Source organism: Mytilus galloprovincialis, chromosome 12, assembly GCF_965363235.1.
Source record: "Mytilus galloprovincialis chromosome 12, xbMytGall1.hap1.1, whole genome shotgun sequence".
NCBI lineage: Eukaryota > Metazoa > Mollusca > Bivalvia > Mytilida > Mytilidae > Mytilus > Mytilus galloprovincialis.
The window spans coordinates 24225007-24243707 of NC_134849.1; the positions used below are offsets into that span (position 1 = coordinate 24225007).

Genomic DNA, 18701 nt, shown 5'->3' on the forward strand with positions numbered 1-18701 from the left:
AATGTCAAATTGTGCAAATACAAATTCGGTAAAATGTCAAATTAGACGAAATGAAAAACATACTCGTCGTAGTCTGTGAACATACAACTTCCGATTTCCCCAACATGCAAAAAAAAAAAAATCAACCCGAAAATTACAACAAAATTAACAACTAAATCATTTGCAGACATTTTGCTTATTTTGTTAGTAAAAAGTTTTGACAACTTGCAAGACATACTTTAATCGTTGGGTTCGTGTTGTTTATTCTTTAGTTTTCTATGTTGTGTCGTGTGTGCTGTTGTTTGTTTGTCCTTTTCATTTTTAGCCATGGCATTGTCAGTTTGTTTTAGATTTATGAGTTTGACTGTCCCTTCGGTATCTTTCGTCCTTCTTTTAATGTAATAAGATAGTTTTGACGGATTTACCAGACCTTTATTTGTACTTGAAAAATAAGCAATGTACACCTTTGTTGTATTATGCTGTTAAATTATCGACTAAAAATACCTCTACAGGTACCCCATGAATTCGTGATGATATTAATTTTTCTAATCTGAACTTTGCACTTTTGCATAACTCTCCCTCACAACGAACTGCGTTTATATAACTACGGTAAGCTAAATCTGTATTATTTGCTATTTCATAACAAACTCCGAGAAGAGTATAGCAAACAGACATTTCATTTTTAGCTAGGAAATACTCATCTTGTATTGTACGACGCAAGTCCTGTAACGATAGCTTTCTTTTGTAAAAATCATTGAGATGATAATGACACAAGAACTGGAGACAATGACACATAACAACAGGTGGAACTCTCAATTTAAAATCCTGAGCTTCAAACTGCAGTTCTCTCGGTATCAATGGTGAACCCTTTATAAAAATTATATCGCCCATTGTTGCGAGTCTTATCCTGTTCATAAGAGTAATTTGTTGACAGTGCGCTAGACGCTGATACGTGCAAAATGTTTTAGACAGGTAGAATGCACAACCCAAGTACAGCATGTCCGGCGAACAACGAGATAATATATAATCCACGATCCGCAATGATACGTTATAGTTCTTCATTGTGTAAAAGAAGCAAGCACTCAACAACCAGCCCGAACTAGCGTCTGCCATTGTGCCATCGCGTAATATTTTACGATTCAGATAATAGCGGTGTTTGTTCTTACTAAATGATAAAAACAACATTTGTGTCACTTGTTGGTTGAAAAATCCATGATAGAATTTGAATACATCTCTCAAAAACGGTGATGATTCAGACAATGATATATTTTTTAATAGAGCTAATGTAAAGAAATATTTCTTCATATTTGAGCTTGCAATACATGCAATTGCAGTGGAAAAAATCTTGTAAAATAATAATTCAAGTTTGAAAGGCTCATCTCTTTCTACATGGTTAATAAAAGGAGAGAACGTTACAATGTCATTTGAGCTCAACACTTTGTGAACTAAAGCTTCAATTCCGTGATATTTCATATCAGATAGTACAGACAATAAAGTTTTGTTATTAGATAAGTTAATCTTACCTTTAAATAAGTTTTGTTCTGGAATGAAATAGTTCGGTAAATAGCATGCATCAATGCAGTTTGTAAGTTTATCGAGGCACAATTCAAAACATGCAATTAAATTTGAAATTTGAAACTGGTCTATTGAAATCTCTTCGGAAACCCAAAACAAAGAAGTTTTCAGGAAATATGAGCATAGAAGGTCTTTAACGTGATCGTTCTTGTTAATAACGTTTTTCAAGGTCATTTTCAGAAGTGCATAACACAAAAACTGCGTGTAATTAAATGAATGGCATAGCTTTTTTTCTGCCACAGAAAATGATAATCTCCACCACAATTCATCGTTCTCGTTATATTTTGGACCTATTGGTACAAGTAAAATGCCGTATCTTGTAATACTTTCTACTAATCCTCCATATGGCCATTGCCATCGCCTTTGACGATATATCCAGTTCTGAGCTTCATCAGGCCAATCACGTGACCTAAGACAAAATGCTATATCTTCATGTTGATAAGGGTCTGAGAGACACGGACCGTGAATTTGCCCATAATGTTTAGTTCCTCGCAAAAATTGCATAAATCTCTGACTTGAAAAATAAATACCTGTTTTTGTTTGGACTATAAATGAAACACAATCTTTATGCTTTGTTAACAGTTTTAATTTGGCGAATCCGGGATATTTATTGCATTTTTCCATTAGAAAAATGGCATGTCCTGGTCTGTAAACTTCTTTCACATCTTGAACAATATCTACGTTGTGAACTATGAACATGATGTCAATGTCACTTCCTGGTAAATCGAGCCCTTCCGATAGACTTCCACTTGATAACTTTGTGGTACTAAGACCAGCATATTTGTCAACAAAATCATTTAACTTAAACAATCGTTGTCGTAACCTGACTGTTTTCTCTGTACCCACTATTTTTTGTAAACGTTGGTAGCAGCATTTTTCTATTACACAAAATTTAGATATGTGTTCTATAAATAAAGAAAGTACAATTACATGTATTAATGAATTTATACACTGTATAATATTAAAAACTTTTCTGAATTCCTAACAACATTAATGTATTCTTTTAAAAGAAATAACTGCTGTGGATTGTTGTAACTAGTTCTCATTTTGTGTTCTTTTTTCCGTTTTCGATTACAAGGATAATAAATGTTTATTCTCTAATCAGTAAAATATGTCGATTTGTTTGATGTGTTTTATCATTTGATTAGGGACTTTCCGTTTTGAATTTTCCTCGGAGTTCACTATTTTTATGATTTTACTTTTTACATTAGCCAATGAAAAAAAATGTTTTCAAATTTTCAAAGGTATGTATTAATTTGACAAAAACAGAGGATCGTTCTGGGTCTTTTTCGTCATAGATTGGACACAGGGTCGGTATTTTAATAAAGATCTGATAAATATGTAAAACTGAAAATAAAAGGGAGTACATAATAACAAATCAATTTTATCAAAGCCCGCACCAAAATGATTGACGGCATTAAGATCTAATTCTAAGTTTGGAAGTGTATATCACTGCCCTGAACAGATAAAAGTCGATAAATATCTCAAATTGGAATTTCCAAATAACTTTAGATTTTACAGATTTAAGACGTTAAGATCTTATATATAATTTGGAAATTTATATTACTAATTTGGACAATAAACAGCTGTATATTTACCTTCTGATTTAAATTCACGATTCGCTAAATATTCCAGGTACTCATTGCTGGTTTTATCAGGGAATCTAATATTTAAGATCGACTGATCATGTTTCATCCTTCGTTGCAAACAGGATCGGAATTCTCTTTCAAACTGATGAATGGTTAGACCAAAAATATCATTTTTTATAGTTAGGTCGTCGTCATAACCATTGTGTAACCGGCTATCATCACCGTGATCACCATTAAACAGCTCAGCATCTTCACGATCATCGTTTAGGAGTCTATCTGAATCGTGATTATCATTTAGACAACTTTCCATATCGTGATCTTTTGACCATGTATTATCTTTTTTCGTATTCATGTAATGCAATAATTGTTGAATGAACGTATTTCTGAAATAAAATGGTATATGGCTGTACAGTGTCATTCAACCAGCTTTTCCAAATATTTGTATTAAGTTGCTCGTGTTTAAAATAGCAATGAATGTGTTTTCATAATCTAATAAAGAAAGGCGAAAGATAACAAACATGACTAAGGGATAGTCGAACTCAAAAAACAAATTGAATTTTTATTAATACATAATCTTTTAGTCAGTTAACTGCTAGTAGTCTGTTGTTATTTATGTATTATTGTCATTTTGTTTATTTTCTTTGGTTACAATGTACATCTTCTGACATCAGACTCGGACTTCTCTTGAACTGAATTTTAATGTTCGTATTGTTATGCGTTTACTTTTCTACATTGGTTAGAGGTATAGGGGGAGGGTTGAGATCTCACAAACATGTTTCACCCCGCCGCATTTTTGCGCCTGTCCCAAGTCAGGAGCCTCTGGCCTTTGTTAGTCTTGTATTATTTTAATTTTAGTTTCTTGTGTACAATTTGGAAATTAGTATGGCGTTCATTATCACTGGACTAGTATGTATTTGTTTAGGGGCCAGCTGAAGGACGCCTCCGGGTGCGGGAATTTCTCGCTACATTGAAGACCTGTTGGTGACCCTCTGCTGTTGTTTTTTATTTGGTCGGGTTGTTGTCTCTTTGACACATTCCCCATTTCCATTCTCAATTTTATTTGTGATGTTTTTTTCTTATTTCTTAATGTTTTTAAACTTGCCATGATTAACTTTTGCACTAAAATGAAAAACTAAGAATAAATATTCAAATAGAAACTTCTGTAAAAATGCACAAATAAATATTAAATTACACTTACTTTAAGAGAAAAGTAAATTATCATATAATTGAAAAACTTGAAATTTGTGATAAAATTTTACTGGAAAATAGTAAAATCACAAATATACTGAACTCACAGGAAAATTCAAACGGAAAGTCCCCAACCAAATCTCAAAATTAGAAGCTCAAACACATCAAACAAATGGATAACAACTGTCATATTCCTGACTTGACAAACACCATGTGGACATGATAGTATTTGTGTTTTGCGTACTGGTGTTCATCTTTGCGAAAGATACTGGCGAGGCATTCAAACTTGTAGATCGAAAACAAACGTACAACGACATGGCAAAATAGGAACACGTAAAAGAAGACAAATAATTTTTTATTATGGCCTTGTCAGTTTTTTTTTTTTTTTTTAATTTTATGAGTTTGAATATCACTTTGCTATCTCTCTTTGACAAACATTTTGTATTGCTTTATACTTATTTGCTTTACATTATACAACAAAAACATTTTATAACAGTTTTTTTACTCAGCTTTTACCAGAAAAAATTTAATGATTCTATCATGTGTATCATTAGCAGTAGATGACAAGTTTTGTTTCCTATTCCTTAAAATAATTAAATCCACGTCGTTCAATCAATTTTCTATATTGTTGTAACACTAAATACTAAAGCACGTAATACGTCTTTTCTAAACGAATAAATATTCATGGTTAATTGAACTTTTAAAATTGAGGATGGAAATGTGTTGTCTACGATATATTGCGTTCGAATAAAATTTCTTTTGGAAATAATAGAAATCAACTATTTAGTATATTAACTTAAAAAAATGAATGTAATCCTCAGAACTTACATTTATTTTAAAGTTTACTTGTCGACACACGTCCATTAAAATGATATTCCTCTATATTATTCCAAAAGCTAGTTTAATTTATTGATATAGTCTCATACAAGGAAATACATAACGGGTATTTATATTGATTAGAATGTAACTGTGTCGTTATCATATGGTTAACACTGATCAAATAAATTTACATGTAAAAGTTTAAATTGATTTAGGTCATATATGATAATTGTATCTCGATTAAAGTCTTCCTGTTCCTCGTGGAAGTTTTCACCCAGGGTTTTATATTATATTGTTTCATATTCTTCAGTTCCTCGTCTTTGTCTTCCTTATTTAAAGCACACCTGCCCTCATCGTGTATCGTCCGTCGTCTGTTAACTTTATAGAAATCTTCTCTGAAACTAATATGCCAATTGAAACCAAACTTTGCGACAATCATCTTTATTGGATATAGTTTTAAAATTGTTTCCATTGGTCTTGTATTCCACTCAACTGCGTAAACATGGCTAGAAACAGATCATATGGTTGGAATTAATACAAGTTTCGTCCCTCATCATGAAAACTTTTTCAATCTAAAAGTCAGTATGGTGTAAACGACCATGTTCGTTTGTTTCTCTGTCCTATATTTTCTATGTGTGTAACATTTTAAAGTGGTGTTACTGTTGTGTCCTAGTTCTCTTATATTTTTTTTTATATCAGTTTTTGTTTTTACTCTGACATTTCGAAGAGTGGTATACTACTGTTGCCTTTATTTAACATTAAAACTTTCATACAACTTCTTGAAAAACAAATTATTCTTTTATATTTAATTTTAACATTTACAAACGGAAAAACTAAGAAAGGTCTGTGTTTTTCATGTAAGTACCGGAATACTGACCACTGTGTTGATGTTATCCTAATATTGCGAATATTCAGAACGCTTGCATTCAATTTTGCCGAAAGATGATACTAAGATGTACACGAATAAGTAAAAAATGTTAATTTTAAAACGGATATTATTCGGCAAATCTCATTTATCTTTACAATCGTTTTTGTCACGTAAGATCGTTTATGGCAAGTTCAAAGCTTTTCATTTCTCATAAATAGACCGTTTTGACTTTCTATTTCCGACCCCATTTTTACTGATGAAAAGACACCTCTGTTAATTGACGAACGATTACTCTTTCAAAGTACAATAACATAATATGGAATCGTATAAACGTTGTTACTTCTAAACGCTGATATGAGCGATTATTAGATATGAAGTTTATTTTTTATACTCCCATGTAAAGCTGCCAATACTTTGTTTAATAAAAAAAAAGTCAGAAAAAAACCACTTTACAAGCGAAAACCCTTTTATAAATCAGATTCAACAAAGGCCAGTTACATAATGCCCTGTTTTAATCAGCTCAGATTACTTATTTCAGAAAAATAGAGCAGTATAGGATTATCAGTTATAAATAAATAAACTATACGAATCAACCATTAAGTAGCAGTACATTTTTATTTGCAATTTTTCACTCAAAGGATTGGGTTTACTTTCTCCTTATAAAAAAATGAGAACAACACGTTTAATAATTTCATGCGTCGGAAGCGCTTTTCTGTATTTACCTTTATCGGGAACGCTCAAGGCCAAACACTTGAAATCCGACACCCTATATGTTACAGCTTTACTAATGGATTAACTATTTGTGTACTTTGAGTTTTAAAATCACAGAGTGTTTAAATTTATTTCAGCTACTATTTTTTATTGGAACTGTATGATGAAAATAAGGTTAATACCAATACAACATGATATATATATTTAATATGTAGAATCTTTCGTTTGATGTGTTTTATCATTTGATTTTGCCATTGATTTAGGTACTTTCGTTTTGAATTTTCCTCGGAGTTCAGTACTTTTGTGATTTTACTTTTCACTTATAAAATGAATTGTGTTTACACATAACATGTATTTTTCATATTTGATCATTCAGTGCTGTTCTTTCCATTATAAAGTCACAAAACCTTGAAAACGGTAAAATATGTAAGTTAATTCCTTCTATTCATCAGTACATGCATAATTAAAGTCTTTAAAATAATTTTAAACATGCAACCATAAAATTTAAACAAACAACAAGAACAGCAAAAAAAAAAAACATCACCACAACGCTCACTGACTATAAATTATGTGCCTTTCAGATAATTCTCTTCCTTCTTCCTCACATTTTTTACATCAATTAATCAGTTATTTAAAGTTCAATTTTTAATAGTTTTAAAGTTTTAAGGCAAATCAATGAATAACACTGAAACATTATACCGTAATAAAGAATATAAAGTCCAGTCTAACAGTAATTCTTTTCTGTGTGGTAAATTGTGATTTGTCTCATATTGTTTTGCTTACCATTTTTTACCTCATATAACAGACATAACACCTTCCGTTATTGTTCAAAGTTGTAGGCATATATATTTGAACTAATCTCTAGTCAGGGGCAAGTAACGGATTCCTTTCTGTATCCCATCAAAAAATCCATTGATCAGTCCTTTCACGAAGAAACAAAAAAAAACCTGAACAAATGTGAGGTTGGATGAATGGTTTTGACTTGGTTAATAATAATGCCTTAATGTAATAATCTACAGGCACTACATTCAACCATCTTAAGTAGACTTCGGTCAACTTAACACTTTCCCCCTTTCTTCCATTTTGTTTAATTGCACCGTCTCCTCGAGCATTTTGGTTGAAAACGTCGCATTTTCGCACGCTATATTTAATTGGCACGTTTTGACGTCGGGCACTTTCAACTAATTGATTCCCATGTCTCGGCATCTGCCTCGACTAGAAAAACCTCATTATGGACAGAAAAAATAAGTTCCATGCATAGAGATACGAATAACATTTATTTAAACTATATTTGCATACCTTGTGGGCTTAAATACGGCGGATAATCGTGGTGTAAAGTTGTTTTCTGTATCATTTTTTTGGTCAATTTTGACGAATGTCGATTGCGTCGGTGTTTTGTTTGGAAATGTATGTTACCGAATTTATTAGACAACATGGCTGTCTTAATTGAAAACTTTTGATATAAAATCGTACTTTATGTCAATTGATCAAATAACTATACGTGTTCTACGGCTAATTTAAAGAGAAATCAGATTTGTGATAACGTCTTGAAAATGCCGTTGTCATAGTGAACAAAGGGGAATAATCAAAAGAACTTCCTAAAAAAAGGTCGGTCTATTTCGATCCCACACATGCAATGAAATATTACCAGCACTTTGAAAAAACCTAAATCAATTGCAAATTTAACCAAGTAGTTAAATCATGGTTACTGTTGAAGGCTGTATGTTGACCTATAATTGTTTTATTTTATTCATTGTGACTTGGATTGAGACTTGTTTCATTGGCAATCAAACCACATGCTTATATTTAAAATATTTATTGGTTTGTAAGTCTCAATCCAAGTCACAATGAATAAAATAAAACAATTATAGGTCAACATACAGCCTTCAACATAGAGCCAAGGCTTACATTTTGTACACCAAACAGCAAGCTATTTAAAGGAACCAAAAATGTTTAAAAAAAAGTCTTATCTACAACATGAGAAAGGAGAAACACCTATGAACCGCATCTACAAACGACAACCACTGAATAACAGGCCTGTACATAAACAGTGCATAAAAATGCATACATCACATGTACATGTATATACAAATGTATATCAGTTTAATAAAGGGAATTTACTATGCATTTCAATTTAATTTTCTTACTATCAACCAAGCTTACAATAAATCGTACACGTATAACCATTGTTAGTTTGTACAGATATTGTTTTCACTTACCTAAATATGCAGACATTTCAGCAAAATCTGTCTCCGTCCAGTTTGTGTCATTTCGTCCGGCTAGCTGCTGTTTGCGTGTTGCATTTTGGTTGGTCTCTTGGGCATGTTTACTAATCATGTCTGTGCCAGTTCACTAACATCCGCATTCAATAATACTTGAGGTCCGGTACGTTCGTTAAACTGTCGAACATTTATATCTTGATTGGCCTCGCTCCATATTATCTCATTCATGTCAGCATGTCAGTATCATCATTTCCATCCTCCTGATCCTACACGATTTCATCATCAATATCATCTTCCTCCTCGCTAACCAACGGTTCATCTATATCAGATACATTCCCGTTATCCTCACCTTCAATACTTTCGTCGTCTGATATATTTTGAAGGGCTGGTCCAGACACAATTTGTTCCTAAACATCCTACACACTCGGCCTGCCGGAGGCCGCCATATTTGTTATTGTTGTCTGTTATAAAATACATTTGTGTACATGTGAGAATCTCATGAATATTCATCGATTAAGTGTATAATGACCGCCCATTTCCTACGATAAGCACTGTCACTTGTCACATTTATTGATTTTTAAATGGCACAACATTTATTTGTACGTTAAATTTTTACATTAACGTTTTAAAGACAAGATACATGAAAAGCGTAGGAAAGCGTAGTTGCGGGGGAAGGGGATAAGCGTAAAAAGCGTATACGCGGTGTAAAGGGGTAAGCGTAAAAAGCGTATATGCGTGGTAAAGTATTAAAGGTTTTCTGATAACAACCATAATACTGTATGTATTGATCAGTTTTGTCAACACCACCTATATTCTAGGTGTAGTCACAATAGAAGAGGGACATTTCTTGCAAACTGACCATCAATATTCACTGCACTTGTAACTTGACCATATCTTTCATTATGTATAGTTTACAAGGCTGATACATTGTTTGTCCCTCTATGACACGGCCAATAAAGCTCCTTTTTGTCTAAATCAATAGTGTCTACGACTAGATATATTTACTGGCTTTGTTGACACATGCTATCTTTTTGCAGACCCGCATAATTTGTAAATTTGCTCCCTGTACGAACTTTTGTGCCTGGGTGAACATCTATATATTGAATATAGCTGTTGTCGGATTCTGCTAGCATCCAGGTCTTGACGCCTTATTTAAGGGGTTTACATCGTTTACAATGTTTAAGAAATGTTCTTCCTTCAAAAGGTACCATGCACTCGTTAATTGTGATATCATTGTTTTTAATATATTTCAAACAACATTTGTCATTTAAATGGTTTACCACAGGTTTTATCTTGTAGAACGGATCATAAATGGTCAGAGAAATGGAGGTTACGTCATATTTGGGTGTCTTTTGTCTTTATCGATGAAAATATGGGAATGGCCATTATTTAATCTGTTGACCAATACAACTTTATAATTGGTTTACGACTTATTCCCATTGGGTATGTAAAAACAATTTTTTTATAACACAAATCCGTATTTCCATGCTAGTACTGAAGTACTGGGATGGTGATGCCATCGGGGGATATCAGCCCACCAGCAGAGGCATCAAATCATTGGTAGTAATAATATTAACGGTACCAATTTTTCTGCACCATATACGCAATCTCACCTCCTGCTCTCCTTCATCCTCATAATAATCCCAATTATTTCCTTTCCTTTGGTTATGTAAAATAATTCTTTATCTTTCCTCAACGTCTAAGACTATTTATTCAGAATTAAATATATCTGATTCAATAAAAACTTCAAAATGGACGACATTTTTAGACTGTGGTAAAAGCAGACAAGTTTTACTTCCTTAATTAATTTTGTATATTTTCCTGAACATTTCAAACCCGATTATCTTTTCCCCTCGAAATTGGGGGCACAATTGTTCAACCTAGCGAAAAAATTACATGCCCTGTGCCTATTTGTGGGAAAAAAAGAACTAAACAATGATTGCTATTATAATTCTGGAATATATATTGAATCTTTTATTATTATTTTTTTTTCTGTGCCACTGATGCAGCATACCTCACATGTAGACTATGATCCGCTATAAAAATGTGCCTTAGGAGCTTTTGACGCAACACTCTTATTTATTTAAAGAACCACTGCACTGAGTAGTTGGACAACTATTTGCTCTGTTTTTATACCCTTTCATTAGGTCCATAAAAGCGTCTGTTAATGGCTTTTTTATATTTTGATTAAGAGATTTTCTAAGTCTTGCCAGTGTAGTTGTATCATCAGCTGCTATAATTGTACCAACATTGGTTTCTTTGTTTTTTATGCTTTTAACCATTTCTACTACCATGTCCTGCTTCATCGCTTTTGAACTGCCATCCCAGTTTATTCTGCAGTCATGTTATTTTGACTTCACTCTTTTTCTGGTTACTTCAGCAAACATTTTGCAGATGTTGCTTCGATCACTTAACTTTCCCTGTTTCTTTGCAATGAAAAAATAAAACCTTCTGCATTGTACCCATGATTTTGTGTTCTAATATAAGAGGAGTATTTGCTTAGATACTAATTAGATTTGTCTACAACACATGTATGCCTTGTAATTCCTTATTATTAATGGCTGCTTTGTCAAAGTTTTTTCTAAATTTTACATGATAGGCATGTGGTATGCAGGTGTTACAGCTGATCCTTGATAAATAAGTGGAACGTGTGTAACAGTTTAACAGTCCTTCCAATGGACATATACAATTCGTCCATTTCTGTGCTATCTAAAATTCTCCCTCCCTAATATTTTTTTCCCTGTGTGGTGTAAAATGAGTCAACGTGTAGCAATGCCCTTGTATAGACCGACACAGCACATCCTTTCTGTTAGTCAATTATTTCAGTTCATTTCATAGCCATGTAAACAAAAAAAACAAAGATATAAATTAAACAGTTATAAAACAAGTTTATTCCAAAATCTAATTGGTTTATCCATATCAAATTGTCTTATCCCTGAAAATTTATGCTTTGAAGCCACCATTCTTTCATCAGCAAATATTTATCTACTAGGTGGCGGGAAAAACCCAATATTGTCTAGCAGCCACCTTATTCAGGGGAGTTTGTCATCTGTGAAGAAAGTTAATAAAAACAGTTTACTTTTAACATGAAATTTCAGGTATAATAATCAAATAAGGGAATTCATATTAAACTATCTATCAGACAAAGTTTGAACAATTTCTTTCTTCCTGTTACATTGACATTATTGATCGCCTAGTGATAGATGAAATTCAGCGACTCTTTTCACAAAAAATCTTTCGATAGGTTTTACTCTTAATGGCAAATATAAGATTTTATGACTTTCATGAATTTCATAAAAAAAATCTTACGAAAAAGATTGTCGTTACTTTACGTGTGCCATCGCCCTCTCGGAGGTAAAGATTTAACTCTTCAGTGTTTTTAATGAATTATAATTCAGTATCTCTGTAGAAACAAAATGCCTGAATTTATTTAATAGGTTACAATTATTCTCCACATAAAAAAGGAATTTAAATTCTAGTCCGAACTGGGTGAATGTAGAAACAAATTACTGTAGAATATCATTATGTTTAAGCATATTGCCTTAATGTTTAACGGCTGCATCGCATCATAATTATGGAAAATCAAATCAGAAAATTGTCGAAATTATAAGATAATGTGCATCCACTAATCCAATCAATTCTAATTGTGCCAGGTAGGGATGACAATAACCTTCACATGGGCCCCTGTTGATGTGTGCGATTCCAAAGCCTTCTTCAGTAAGATCTTGGTTCTTGATGAAGTATGGTGACATAATCTAGATCTTGTCTTTTGATGATTGTTATTAATTCAGAATAATTTTAATGTAGTATTTGAATCTCAATTTTTTGTTTATGCTTCGATGGATTTTGAAAAGCTTTGTTATTGTACAGCCTTCAACATTGATCCTTAGCTAGAAATGCAACGTAAGCTGAAAATTACCAATATAAAAATATTCAGACAAAAAAAAAACAATGGCCAGGTTATTAAACCAAACAAAGGACAAAATACAAATATGAAATACTGATTTCACGGGACATTCACAAAAATTCCAGTTTCCCTCAAAGACAATATTCTTACAGCACAATATAAGAGCAAACAATAAGACTGTTTAAAATGCTTGCAGATAAATACCGTATAAAATATCAAGTTCTCAATACACAAATAAAAAGGTCTCGTGGCACACAGCATAATTATATTAAATTATAAAACTTTGTTATCAATGAGTATATAGTTCTTCAATTGCTGGAAACTTTTGATTTATGATTCATTATTTTTTATGAGTTATGCCCCATTAAACATATAGTTTGCCCCAAATAATAATAATAGTGATACAATTGTAACTCATTTAAAACAATACAACAGAATTTAATGAAGCTAATAAATAATGAGAACATACAAATGTGCACATAAACAAGATTTGTTGGTGTTAAGAGTCCAGAAATAGGAATCTGGTAATATTGTGAATGCCAGATGACTATTTGGAGACTAGAGTATGTTTTCTTGCTTACAAAGGATTTTTCATTAATTAAAAACATCGGTTATATCAATGGTGTTTTTTTTTTCTTTTCAGCCAGGAGAGAAAAAGTATTATAAACATTGTGCTAAAAGTAGAAAGGAGTCAAACACATACATGTCCATTATATTAGATGGAATGGACCAGCAGAAGACATTTATTCCGTTTTTCATATCTGATTTTTAAAAAAATATTAAAGGATTTAACTCATGTTTTCAAGAGGTTACTGATGTGTAAACCCAGTCAGTTAACTCACAAACTGTAGAGAAGGACTTTTAAAATAAGTTTGTGACTAAGCGACCCAGTTCACACATCAATAATCTGTAGAAAAACATGTGTTTAATCCTTATAATTCTTTTTTTGAACATTATTTATTATTTCTTTTTATTATAACTTTCTTAAAGCCCCCGATTCGATTTATTTGTCGCGCATGAATACTCGTAACGACTCAATCACATTCAAGTATTTGTTGATACAAAACATATAGGAACTATATTTATATAATTTTAGATTTTCTGTCTGGTTGTCCATGTATTCAACTATGACCATGGACCAACTTCTAGAGGAATTTGAAAGCTGTTGAACTTGTCCATGTTTTCAATTTTACAAATTGGTTAGAAAAACATATAGAAAAAAATGAGGAACATCCCAAGCCACACTGCTTTAAGATTAGTTAAGACAAAGATTTAAAAAACAAACTTAACTTTTGCCTATTTAAAATGTAAACTTTGTGTTAAATTAAAAATATGTTAAACATTATCTTCAGCAATTTTGAACAAGACGTTCATCACGAAGAACTCCTCACTAACAAATATGAAAAGAGACCATAACATATAAAATACCAAAGGTCTTTATACAGAAGGAAAAAAACCTCACGAATTAGCGCAAAAAAATTAACACTGGATATACCACCAATGGAGGCCACAACGAAAATTGATTCGAAAAATACACCAATGTTCCGTGTATTACCTTCATCAGACCTTACCAATAAGAGCATATTTGTATATAAGAAGTGATTAAGAAAAGACAAATTCCAACCACAACAGCTACAACACCGGTACCAGAATATACATATACAGTGACAACGTTAGAAACAGCCTTAAAATATCTAAATATTCCAACTATGAGCCAGGAATGATTTCGGCACATTCCAGAACATTCAAACATCGAGATGAATGGCAAAGACACTAACCATATAATTAATTGTTATAAGACAAGGAAACACGAACATTTCCATTTTACAATAACGTCGTCATGAAAACAAGTATTATGACATTTGATTCTGCGACCTATACAAACGCACAATCTGTAATTTACCTATTTTTTTATATTGTAACTGTCCCGAAGACTTGTTGACGAAACATGTAGACCAAATTCAAATCTCTCCATGCGGTAATTGATGGGTGTTGTTGTCTTTATCATCGATTATATCATCAAATGTTTGAATGGAGCATGTTTTAATTAAATTGATATGTGTTTTAAGTCTATCCCAACAGATTAAAAGACTTTTTTGCCGTTCAATGATGAGTGAGAAAAAGAATGTTTTGTGGTGATTATCCTTAGAGAAAAGTATCACTCTTCAATTTCCAAGGATAGAAAGAAACATATTCTAGATGAGTTAAAAAGACTGATAGCAAAATAAGATGTGAAATAACAACCATTGGTTTACGTATGGGTAACGATAACCCGACATTCTTAATGTGGTTCACCGAGAAGTCAGAGGTGCACTAAAATCTAGTTAAAGTAGGTCGTTGTGCACGTGAGGGAAAATTTGGCGAGTCTGTCCATTATGCAGATGCAAAATGTTTGCTACATGACATAATGTCATCAGATGTTTTGGGTGAGAACATGAGCTCTATTACGGGCTTCTTTTTCCAAAAACTGAAGTCACCTCAGTAAATAATATCGTATATTCACGATACTGTTTCACCTGTGACATGGATATCTGGAAACATTGATCAAGTGTAAAAATTGGTTTTATGGGAGGATAAATAGTCATCCCTTATGAGTTTGTGCATTACATTTTCCAAGGAAACTTGTTTGAACAATTATATGTTGGCATCACAACTGCGGTTTCAATTATATTTTCATTTTGATATGACCTTCAAACATCATTTTATAATAATAACTTTCTTTATTGACGCATTTCTTGTAGCACATTCATCGATCATCTTGCGCAATGTGGCCAACTTGTTAAAAGTTTTAAAAAAAAACAGTAAACACACAGAATATAGAGACATTTTTTTATAACTCCCATCATGCATGTTGATTTAACTAAGGCAGTACTATCATCGATATAATTAACTATTAAAATAAACATGTTCCTAAATAACTGGAATAAATTTAATTGAATGTCAAACATAATAGAGCAGAAAAAACTAACTGAAAATTTGATAAAATAAAAAACTAATAATCCAATTTATTTTAAATTGTCAGTACAAGTGAATGTATCAAAAAATATATAACAGTTTTTATAGACTTGATAAATAAAGGCAACAGTAGTATACCGCTGTTCGAAACTTATAACTTATAAATCGATTGAGATAAAAACCAAATCCGGGTTACAAACTGAAAGTTAGGAAAACGCATCAACTATAAGAGAACAACGACACAACATTAAAATGTAACACACACACAGAAACGAACTATAATATAACAACGGCCATTTTCCTGACTTGGTACAGGACATTTTGAGAACAAAATGGTGGGTTTTGTGGCATGCCAAACCTCCTGCTTTTATGGCAATGTTAAATATAAATGATAATATTACATGACAGGACTACAATACAAATAAACGGGAGAATATATAGGACAAAAAAACACACGATCAAAAGGTGCCAGGTTTAAAATTTAAACGCCAGACGTGCGTTTCGTCCACACAAGACTAACAAGTGACGCTCAGATGAAAAAAAAATCGAAAACAACAAGTACAAAGCTAAAGAGCACCGAGGACCAAAAATGCCAAAAGTTGTGCCTGGGATCAGAACATCCTTATTATTTAATAATAATTCATACTTTTGCAAACAGTAAATTTTATACTGGTACCTTTGATACTTTTATAAAACAACTATATAATAGATAAACATGATAAAACCGAAGTGATGACTTGTTCTCCTCTTATATTTAATGCGTTTCCCTCAGTTTTAGTTTGTAACCCGGGTTTGTTTTTTACTATCGATTTTTGAGTTTCGAACAGCGGTATACTACTGTTGCCGTTATTTGCTACAGAAAAAACGGATACATAAAATAAAACACCCTAATCCAGCACATAAAATTACACAGCCGAGCTAGCCAAAGCCTGATCGCAAAAAGTGATGTCACATTTGCAATTCTAAAAAAAAAGCACACTAAGTGACTTCACATTTGAATTTTTAAAATGTTCCCCAAAAATAAAATAGAATTAGGATTGCTCTGGCTATGTCGGTGTTTCTTCGGAATCACTTAAACCAAATATATCGTATAAATTTTGTTGAACCAGCCTAAAATCTAATAAATGAAAGGGGGAATTAATTATCTTTACCATAACACACGAATATAACAGAAAAGACGTTAATAGTGCGGTGACAGAAGTGTAAAAAGTCGTCTAGATCGCGAGTTTAATCTCCCCAAATAACACACGGCTAAAAATGGTCTTAACTTAAAGACAAATATGTCTTCCTTAGTTTTTGCCCTGTCGTCAGAGTTTCGTACGGTCACTTTTTTATAAAAAGTCGTTTTAATGACTGGTAGTATAATGGAGAGTTTCAACCCCCTTTTTCAAAATGAAAAAATGTGTATGTTTGCTTACATTTAATTGAAATAGTTTGTCCTGAAGTTATTTTTATATGTCAAAATATTCCATTCAGTATTTTATTTTCTTCTAATCTATAAAATTTGCGAACTTTAGACTATTTAAAATTGAGGTAATTTTAATTGCAAATTCAGATTCAAACTTTAGTTTTCTCTTCATAGTAGTAATAAAATTATCCCATAACATTTTAAGCATATAATATTTAATAAAACTAATTAGTGATAAAAATTTCGGAGCCAAAATATGAAAAAAACCTTAAGAAATGAAGGAAAAGAATGGAGTTAATATCTTCCATTTCAACACGGAACTCAATCACTTGCCTTCCGTCACATTTTGTGTATAAGTCAATAATTTGCTCTCAAATGATAAATGAAATTACACCTTTTTCGCTATTATATACACATATTTTCAATTAAAGTGCACTGATATATATTATATATATATGTTATATTTGTTATTCTCGTGGGATTTTGTCTATGTGTGTTACATTTTAGTGTTATATCGTTGTTCTCCTCTTATATTTAATGCGTTTCCCTCGGTTTTAGTTTGTTACCCCGATTTGTTTTTTGTCCATGGATTTATGAGTTTTGAACAGCGGTATACTACTGTTGCCTTTATTTATATGCCACATACTTTGTTTGTATATGTTTATATTCGATGTTTTTTCGTTATAAAACATCAAATATACTTTTGTCAGAAAAGTCTTATTGTAAAATCAAAATAATTGACGGATAGTAAATATTCCGTGATATGTCAAGTCCTTTGCAACTTGCTCCATTAAGTTCAAAGAAAAGAAAAAAGTCGTTACATTTATTCAGTGCATAATATGCACACAAAAAAAACAACCTCGATTGAAATTTTGAGTCAATTTACTAGTTTAGGGAAGTCAATTTTTGTATATGCATTGCATAGAAGATTGGATGAGGTGAACATCAAGCTGTTTCATGCAATAGCTGTTAATTTGAAGAACTCCGTGCAGGCAGTTTATCATCGTTCATGCTACAAAACTTACACAAGTAAACATATTTCTTCCCTCTTTTAGAGCGAGGAAGCTTCTAGTCTAATATTTAATGACGACATACAATTACCTGACTGCTGTCCCTCAGTGTCGAGTATTTGTAAACGTTCTAGAATGCAGTCGTTAAACTGGAGCGCTTAATTTAATGGTCATTCCTCATGACACCGTTACTCAATGAATATAGACCATTTCTTCCGGCTGATTCTAATTTAAAATATTCTACATGTAAAATGCAGTCTAAACTAATTTATGTCTATAGAAATTCAGTTGTCAAACAACTTCAACAAGTTCAAGGCAAATATAACATAATATTTAGTAGCAAAATAACTATTTAAGATGCCATATAAGCTTCTAGTAAATTGAAAACTGACCTCAAAATCTCAATGTCAACTGCATAATAGACACAAATAACGGACAGATATTTCATTCCGCTGCAAGTTTACTTAGAA

At 32.1% G+C, this 18701-nt stretch overlaps 1 protein-coding gene across 1 annotated transcript; it reads right to left on the reverse strand.

Annotated features, from left to right (window-relative positions):
• Window positions 1-401: 401 nt before the first annotated feature.
• On the reverse strand, window positions 402-3514 carry LOC143054159 (uncharacterized). Its single transcript, XM_076227074.1, has 2 exons — window positions 3153-3514; window positions 402-2459 (listed from the first exon to the last, which is right to left on the reverse strand). Exons 1-2 carry the CDS (start codon window positions 3493-3495, stop codon window positions 454-456), a joined length of 2349 nt encoding a protein of 782 aa, XP_076083189.1. The 5' UTR covers window positions 3496-3514; the 3' UTR covers window positions 402-453.
• Window positions 3515-18701: the final 15187 nt, after the last annotated feature.